Below are 9,057 nucleotides of genomic sequence, written 5' to 3' on the forward strand. Positions count from 1 at the left end.
CAGTAATATAACTTAAATTGAGAGTTAAAAATAGAAAGTTTTAAAGAGATTTACTTGTTTTTCTCCTCCTTTCCCTACCTGCCAAGATGTGAGGCCAGAGTTCTGTGACTCTCCTACAGGAGCTTGTGGCAGCTTTGCTAGGATAAAGGTGGAACTGTTTTCCTTTGAGTTTTGCTGATGTCAGGACCGTGTCTCTGATCTCTGGTTCTGACAGATAACTAAAAAGCAGCACTTATTTCCAAATCTATTTTAACATATTCTACTTGTAATGTAGTATTCTGTATTTGATTTAAAATAAAAAAAGTCAGTTCACATTTGAATGCCATCTTAATGATATTAAAAAGCCAAAGGCTTTTACAGTAGATTCCTGTTAAAAGTTTAATGTTCTTAATGCAGATTCATGATTAGTCCTAAAAGCACGATAGTGTTACTGAGTTTCACAGATGTATTTCTTTTATCTGACTTTTTTGAAGTGTAAGTAAAACATTCTTGTTGCGTGTTGAAGCTATCCATTTTGTGAAGTTGATTATTTTAAAATTAAAAAACCAACAACTGTTTGATTTTCATCCTTTAAAGTCTTTTAAATACCTGTGTAACAATGTTATGCTCTCTTAACAGAGTTTTGAAGGTACCATTGTGTGGGAAAGCCAGGATCTTCAGGGTCTTGTTTCAAGAAACCTTCACAAAGTGACGGTGAATGATGGAGGGGGTGTTTTCAGGATCATTACGGTGAGTCAGCTCACCTTCCCTTCCACCATGTTTCCATTTTTCCCAGAAGTCTCATGTATTTAGCACGTTGCTTTCCTGTGTTTCTCCATGAAACATGAATTCAGTTGGGCTTCTCCTCTTGTCTCATAGCACAGTTTTGCTCTGCCTGGGAAAAGGACTGTGTTTTTTTTTCTGTCAAAAGTTTGCATACTTAAACACGCTGTGCTGTTGTAGTTTAGCCAGAAAAACTTTAAATTTTACTCTCATCTCCAAAACTACTTTTTCTTAAAGTTTTAGTAGGTGATGAAATAAGTGTAATTGAGGTATGGAGTGCTGCTGTGGCTTTGTGTTCGTGGTGCCACTAGTTTTAAGTGAAACTTTTAAAAATGACCCAAAACATTACAGTTAAAAATCTTAGTCTTTCATTATGCAGGTTGGAATTCATATGGGGAAAAACAGATGATGTAGTCTCAGGTGTTCAGAATTGCTTTCAACTTACTTTATTCTCAGTTTCCAGAAAACTTCACACCTTAAAATCAGAGGAAAATGGGTCACTAACGACAGACGAACTAATTTATTTCTTTCCGTTAATCTGTCTTTAACAGGCAGGGGAAGGGTCATTGCCACATGAACTCACAGAAGGTGTGGAGGGTATAGCAGGTGGTTTTATCTACACTATTCAAGGTAAGTCTGCAAAACAGTATCACATTTGACATTATGACATTAAAAAAGGAACTTTAAAATACTTTTTTGAGTGTAAAATTCATGTTCTCTATGAACCCCATCAGCTTAATTGTTTCTGCTAAAAATAATCTTTTTTTTTAATGTCCAGTGTCAGTGTCCTGATATGGTTTCTTTGCTTACCCTTTGTCAGCCACTCCAATTGACTTTAATCCCATTGTTTTTTTATTAACAGGAGTAGCATTTTCAACTGCAATGTCTTCTCTGCCCTTGTTTTCTGTTACCCAAACCCAAGTTTAAAAATGCTCTGAAATGTGGCCCTCAGAACATTTTTCCTGGGTAACATTCATATTTGTTCCAGTCCTGCTACTTCCAGAATTTGTGTTATAATATTTATTATTAACAACTGACAAACAGCCATTACCTAAAATAGCTTGCTTTTTCACCACTTTTGCTGCTGTTTTATACCTATTTCAGTGGAACGTTCAGAGACCCTGTAGGAGCCCTTTCCAAGGTATAGGATTTTGGACACACAGCCCTGTCATGTATTCTCATCTCCCTGCCGTAGCTAACACAAGCAATGAGTTTGAGAGTGTTATTCCTGTTTTTGTAGCTAGGTGTAGCAGATAAAATTGAGCAGTCCTGTCATCTTGTCATTTGTGTAGGAACATAAACTGAGGGGTGCTAAGGCCCATCCATCCTGTCTGTGAAAAGTTCTTCAGTACTGCAAACTATCATCTTACCAAGAAGTTCGCTATTCCTTCAAGATCTTTTTAGCTTTTACCCATGGTCAGTTATGTGATGAAGTTCAGCAGGGACTGCTTATATCAAAGCAATGCCAGTTTGGTTATATTTAGAACAGGATATTTTTGTTTGTTTTGGGTTTTATATAACAATAGCTTTTCTAATCTGCTGGTAAGAGTGGACAGCTCTTTATACTAAACAATTTTATAAAGTTGAATCATTCTGTTACTGAAAAGGAGTACTTTTTTTTTTTACTTTAAAGACTATATAATCTGTATCAGACCTTATGTAAACTTACTTTTTTGTTATTCTGCAACTTTTGAGCTCATATAAATTCGTGAATTAATTGTAGGATTTTCATAATTTCATTGAACACGCCTTTTCAGATTTGCTTTTTCAGTATATTGCGTATGATCCAAGAGAAATGTGTAAACTCTTACGTAGATACGCATCTTTGTTTAATGATGGGTGCTGTTTCTTTCAGAAGGTGATGCTCTTTTAAAAAGCCTCCATACTCGCCCAGAAAGGTTTACAAGTCACTTAAAAAGTCTTGAAAGAGAAGATACTTTACTGAAGGAAGAAAGCAGTACCTACGATGATATTGTTTTTGTAGATGTTATTGACACTTACAGAAATGTTCCAGCCAAACTACTGAACTTCTACCGATGGTAAGTTGAAAAGACAGCATTTTCTCTTGTGATTGGTGTCGTTTGTAGTGTAAGATAATCCAGCATGTTACATCATCCAACAGCTTCCACAAAATGCATATGTAATGTGATTTCTTTCATTAAGTTGTGTTTCTCTCAATTTTGGGGCACATAGTGTATCTTATGAATAAAATAATGAGATCTGTATTTCTTGGATGCTCACCCTTGGTGTCTCAAATAAGTGTGACCTGGCAAAACAGACTTCTGCTCTCAGATTCTAGGTGTCAAAATTGTCATGTGTCCTTGAATTTCTTTTAAGTTGTTTCTAACTGAAAACTAGCAGCTTTAGTCTTCGAAAGGATGGTTTTTGGCCAGCTTGTAAACTTTGTGTTTTGGTTTGTGGCCATTGCCTCTTGTTGCGTCACTGGGAACCACTGAAAGTAGCCAGGCTCAGTCGATTTTACACCTTACCTTCAGGTATTTGTAGATGTTGATGTGATCCTCCCTGAGCCTCCTCTTCTCCAGGCTGAACAGTCCCAGCTCTGTCTTTCCTCACAGGAGAGGTGCTCCAGCCCCAAGTCATCTTAGTGGCCCTGCACCAGACTCTCTCCATCCAGTACACCCTTGTCTCTTTCTGTACTGAGGAGCCCAGAACTGGAGGCAGTCCTTCAGCTATGGCCTCAGCAGTGCTGGATAGAGGGGAAGGGTAGAGGGAGCTTTTGTGTAAAGGGGGGAAGGAAGGGTGAGAGAAAGAATTTCCATACTGCATTATATTATCTGCAGTAAATCTAGTAAGTTATTACCTCTAAGTTGCAAGTATTCTCATTATTCTGAGACAATCACTTCAATTAATTGGTACAGAGTAAGAAATACAGCTGACAGTTTTAGTTGCTTGTAAGATTACACATTTATTTAACAAATTTCATGGGTAAGAATGTAATTGAAAACTGAAACATGCTTTGAATTCTAAAAAGGCAGTTTAAATGTCAAGACTTAGATCTCAGTGATCATTTCTTACAGGTTAGCAAAATCTTCAGGATTTAGTAATAAAAAGCTTAAGCAAAATGCCTTTCTGGCTAAGTGAAATTACCCTTTAAAACAATGTTTGAATAAACCAAGGAATAATTCCTAGAATCTTGAGCTTCTTTGATTATTTTACAAGTGACAGATATTAAAGTATTTCAGACAGATAAATTTTTCTTTTTTATATATTAGAAGTGAGCTTTCCTGAGGAAGCCTACGTACCAAGTTTCTTTCCACAGATGTTCCATACAAGCCCCTGCAGCTGTACTGCCCTTGATCTGTCTCTTCCTGAAGAATAGACTCCTAACATGTAGCCATTGGCTTTTAACAGCTGTGCTGCCGTCATCAGCAGGCATTCACATCCTTCTGAGGTCAATACTGTTTAAGACAGATTAATTAGTAAATCCACCATCTGTCCTGGAGAACAAAACTGCAAGTTTCTTCAGCTTTTACACAAATCCATGCTATAAGGATGGATATATAAATCCATCAAAATAGGATGCAGCTGCATCTATACCTTAGTCGATAGGGAAACCATTTAAAAGTTGAGGGAGGGAATATTTTTCCTTACCTCTACCTTCCCACTCTGCTTTGCTAAAAACCCTTGTGGAGTGTTTTGTTACAAAATTGTAGTCCATGGGCTACACAGCTCAGCATCTCATCGCTTTTCTTTTTGGCTACAGGACAGTTGAAACAACGAGTTTTGATTTGTTGCTGAAGACGGATGACGACTGTTACATTGATTTGGAGGCTGTTTTTAATAGGATAATGCAGAAGAAATTGGACAGGCCAAACATTTGGTGGGGAAAGTGAGTTATATATTTTCTTTTTGTTTTTAAGAGAAACTGTCTTTAGTGAATGGTTTACTGCGCTAAGACTTTTTTTTTATGTGGGTTCCCCTCTTCCGCACTTGTAATGTAGTTATAAAAAGCAGGACTTTTGTACATGTAGCACTTTGAATCTTAGAATATAGAAATCAATAGTTTACATAGATGTTCCAGAATGTTCTTCTACAACTTGCTGTGTACCTTACCTAGTTTTTAAAATATGTTGTATGTATATGTCTTTGTTTTGGTACTTAAGTAAATAAAAGTATTACAGTAGTACAAGAAAGTTAAAATGTGAGTAAATGCTAAAACTGTCAACATTACTTTCTCTCAAGCCACTGTGACGTGGCTGGATGCCTGGGGAAATGGGGTAAACAGAAGAAACAAAACTGACTTTATAGCCTGCACATTAGTTTGAAGTCTGAATGTCAGGCATTGCTGTCTCTTCTCCTGCTGTCTGATTAATGAATTCCTGAGTGAAGTTCACTAGTCTGCAAGTAACTCGGAGGATCAACATAGCCCATCTTTCCCCTTCAATCCATGGAACGCGTTGCTACGCTGCACCCAATGTAGTGCAGAGGCACAACGCGTCTTTCTGTTGCCATCAGCTTACGGAAGAGCTGTCCTTTGCTGCTCAAGGTGTCTCGCTTCACACATCTGGTACTGACTGTTGATGACTTGTAAGGTGACTGAGTGAAGTGTAAATGTGGGGGGTATAGCTGGCTGTCGTGATGGTCTCAGTGATCTGAGTGGTGGGCATGTGGTCGCTAGCCTGTGTACAACCAAAGGGCAAATTGCCTGTTAGATTTTCTTGAGACTACCTTTACCACAAGGTAAAACTAATATTGGATATTGAAGTTGGGTTCGTTCTAGCAAGGTAGGAGGTCGAGAACTTGAATCCACTTGGTGGAAACCAACTTGCAAAAGGAAAAATTGAGCTAGAGGTAAGCTGCCTGGGCAGCTGTTCCAGCTGCTGTAGGGAAATTTCTTCTGGAGTGTGTTTTTGGCTGTAAGACCCGAGGTTCTGATACCGAAGAGATTGTCCTTCTCCTTGGTCTCCCACCTGTGCATCCCTTTGCATTGCTGCCTGCCATGGGCCTGTTTCTTGGCCAGAGGTTTCTGGATGGTTGTTCAGCTTTCTGGGTACCGGCTGAGTGTACAGGAGCCTTCTGAGTGGCTTCAGGGAATCCCCCATGCTCTCCTACCTTTCAGCTCTGTGACATCTTGTATCTTCAGATTTGAACATCGGTCAAAGTGCAAATTAAATGCAGTTAGGCTTTTCAGGGAGCTGTTTCTGGTGTGTGGAGCCCTTGACTTCCTGAGCAGATGATAAAGCAGTTTATGTATCTGGCTCTTGACGCGGCTTTATTGGCGGTCTCCCTTCCTTCTGCTCCTCTGAGAAATCAAACTTTGCATTCTTCACCTAGACTTCCTTATTAAGCTCTCTCTAGTTTAGACGAGTGTCTCGTTTGTTGCCCAGTGCTTCTTTAATCTGTTAATACTTGATAAATTCTATCATTCTTAGAGAGACTGATCAGAGTTCTCATGAATTCTGAAATTGCCAGTTTACTCTGGCATTTTGTAGAAACAATGAGATCTCAATGAAGCTGGGAACTGGGGCACTTTGGATGGAGCAGTACTTAAGTGTGCTATCAGTTAATGGTCCTTTTTTGTCCGACACTTTGTATTGCATGGTGGTTTTATTCGCTATTTTTAAGTCACCATTTAAAAAGCTTTTTTAGCTAATTTAGAGTGTTTCAGGACTGCATGGTTAGAAAAGCAAATAATTTAGGGATCCTACTCCAGAACTGCATGTCATCTTAGAGAGAAGATGCTTTTCTTGGTTACTGCTCTTCTGTTCTTTTAAAGCTGCAGTCAAAAGACTAGTCATTCACAGATAATTCTGCCTGTCATGTCTGCAAATGACCAGATTTTATGATACGGGTAGAAAATACCAAGCTGTTTCTGAAGGGACTGAGTCCGATGTGAATGCTGTAAACGAAAAGGCGATTCACTGAAGTTGGCTCATCCACCATGTTGTAAAAAGCAATGGGAGTTCAGAATGGTGCTTTTTCTTGACCTTAGTTAGACCAAAATATTCCAGGTATCTGAAGATTTCCATGAAGATCTGTTTCATTTGTAATACAGTCCTCGCTTTCTCTGCGGTGTAAGATACACTGTTGAGTGTAACATGCTTCATATTCTAATACCAGACTTCTAGGTTTGCCTTCAAATAGCCATTATATGAAATCAGGAGGATTCACAATGCTTTCTTCTGCAGACTGAAAAATGAACGTTGCTGAGTCTTGCTGTAGAAAGCGTGTTAAATTATGAAGTCACTTTATTAGGTCACTTAAAAGGAAGAGACAAGTCATGCTGTGAGGGAAAGAGTTGGACAAAACCTTTTCTGTACAGGTAATGTCTTCAGCATAAATTCTCTAATGGTTGTAGTCTTCTGGTAAGACAAGCGTGAGATATAATGAATAAAGCTGAAATCGCTCAGGAAGATGAAGTGATTGGCAAGGCAGGTACCCCTCGGTTTGTAGGGGGCTACACCCTTCCTGCTGTGACTCGCTAGAGCGGAGGATACAGAGTCATCGGCTGTGGCTTACCTGCTGGGTGCTTTAACGCGTCAGCTTCAGCTGTGATGGAAGGTCTGACAGCAGGTCTGCCACTCCGCTCTAACTCCTCGCTGCGAGGGGCTGGTTCTGAGGTGGCAGTTCTTCGTAGCTCACTAAAGGTTTTAGCTTCTTATGCTGATGACTAAATTCAGCAATGCTTGAACCCGTTTGCAAAAAGCAGGGAGAACCTGCTGCATCGACACAGTTATGCCAGTTAGATTGTAAGGTGAGAGGAGCGTGATCCCAGCCTGTTCCTGAACAGCACAAGCAGGCACAGCAGCCTAACAGGGGCAGCAGGGCTGCGTGCTGTGACAGCGTGCCAAACTTCTGCCATGCGGGCTGGGAATGGGACTGTGCAGGCTGCGCTTCTGGCTTTCTGCGTGCATCTAGTAGTAAATAAAACGTTCCCTAGGGAAGTAAACTGCCAGGATGGTGTTTGTAGTTCAGCGATGGCAGCCTTTGTTGAACATCCGCTTGGTTGAGTTTCATTTGGAAAAAAGCTAGAGAAGGTGGTGGCTCCCTGAAAGCTTCAAAAGCAAATCAGCGGTGAGGAAATAAAGCCAGATCTGGCATCCCTTTCCGAAAGATAAGATGGTCTCATCTGCTGTAATCATGACTAAGTTTTCTTGGTAGAAATTTGGTCTAGCATGGCTATTTTTGGTAGTGTATAAAAATCCAGTACTTTGTCTTGCTTCCTGTTTTTTAAGCAGCCCCAGGTTTTCTGAGGAAGATGGGCTGTGTCACACTGCTGTAACTGCATGCCTTCTGGGGGCACTGACTTCGTGTGGTGCTGTAACCAAAGGGGATTGGGCACAGACGTGGTTGTCAGAGAACCTACACAGTGATGTTCACGCTTGTCTGGACCGAAACATAGCAGTGGTGCAGACACGTTAAAGACCCAACTGTCAGTGTTGTGTTTGATTCTGAGACCCTCCTCAAGATCAAAACCAGACAATAATTGCACTTTCAGGTGTTGTGCTGAATTAGATATGTGCTCTAGAGAAATGAGGCTATCTGAACTCCTACTTCTTCCCCTTAGTATTGCTTATTATTATTGTTACTTCAGTGGGTAGCTGTGTTTATAGGTTTCTCGGAGGGCTTTGTACAAACATCTCACAGGTCTAACGTGCTCTTCAGTTTCAGACTAAATTGGGCAGTTGATCGAACTGGGAAGTGGCAAGAGCTGGAGTACCCAAGTCCTGCGTATCCAGCCTTTGCTTGTGGGTCCGGCTATGTCATCTCCAAAGACATCGTTCAGTGGCTGGCAAGCAACTCTGAAAGATTAAAGACTTACCAGGTATTACAGCTTTGATTCGGTTCTTTTATCTTAAACTGGTTTGGGGAGCAGCGTGCCCACTGGATGAGTGGGAAAGAACGCAGCTCGAGTGTTAGTGTCGGGGTCTCCCAGCTGATGCTTCAGCTTTTGGCAGTGCTTTTGGTCACTATGCTTAGTGTCTGCTCCAGCTCAAATCACAGCTGTTTTGGACTGAGAATCTGGTGTGATAATCTTGTTTTAGTACTGTCTTCCCTGTGAAAACAATTTTATCACAGAAAAGGTGGGGAGGATTAATTGGACACCTGTAAGCTACTCAGGCATAGCTTTTTGTAGTTGCCTTTTTAGTGCAGGTACGTGCTTCATGCTCTCCTGGTGATAATCTTTTTTTTTTCCACGTGTTGTCTCAGGGTGAAGATGTGAGCATGGGCATCTGGATGGCAGCTATAGGACCCAAGCGATACCAAGTAAGTCTGCAGAAATTTTCAAATCTTATGGGAAGAGATCATGACTGTTGCTCTAAGTAGCAAAAA

At 40.4% G+C, this 9,057-nt stretch overlaps 1 protein-coding gene across 3 annotated transcripts in view; it reads left to right on the forward strand.

The window, feature by feature from the left end:
* The window catches only part of B3GALNT2 (beta-1,3-N-acetylgalactosaminyltransferase 2), a 32,109-nt gene that overhangs the window by 20,080 nt on the left and 2,972 nt on the right, over nucleotides 1–9,057 (forward strand). For 2 of the 3 annotated variants that reach the window (XM_080588333.1, XM_080588335.1), the window contains exons 6-11: nucleotides 619–729; nucleotides 1,314–1,392; nucleotides 2,618–2,801; nucleotides 4,487–4,612; nucleotides 8,389–8,548; nucleotides 8,935–8,991. In XM_080588333.1, the coding sequence (XP_080444459.1) occupies nucleotides 619–729; nucleotides 1,314–1,392; nucleotides 2,618–2,801; nucleotides 4,487–4,612; nucleotides 8,389–8,548; nucleotides 8,935–8,991 (717 nt within the window). The remainder of the gene's footprint in view (nucleotides 1–618; nucleotides 730–1,313; nucleotides 1,393–2,617; nucleotides 2,802–4,486; nucleotides 4,613–8,388; nucleotides 8,549–8,934; nucleotides 8,992–9,057) is intronic. The other variant, XM_080588334.1, reaches the window with a different exon arrangement.

Source organism: Anser brachyrhynchus (assembly GCF_964034855.1).
Source record: "Anser brachyrhynchus genome assembly, chromosome: 3".
NCBI classification, from domain to species: Eukaryota; Metazoa; Chordata; class Aves; order Anseriformes; family Anatidae; genus Anser; species Anser brachyrhynchus.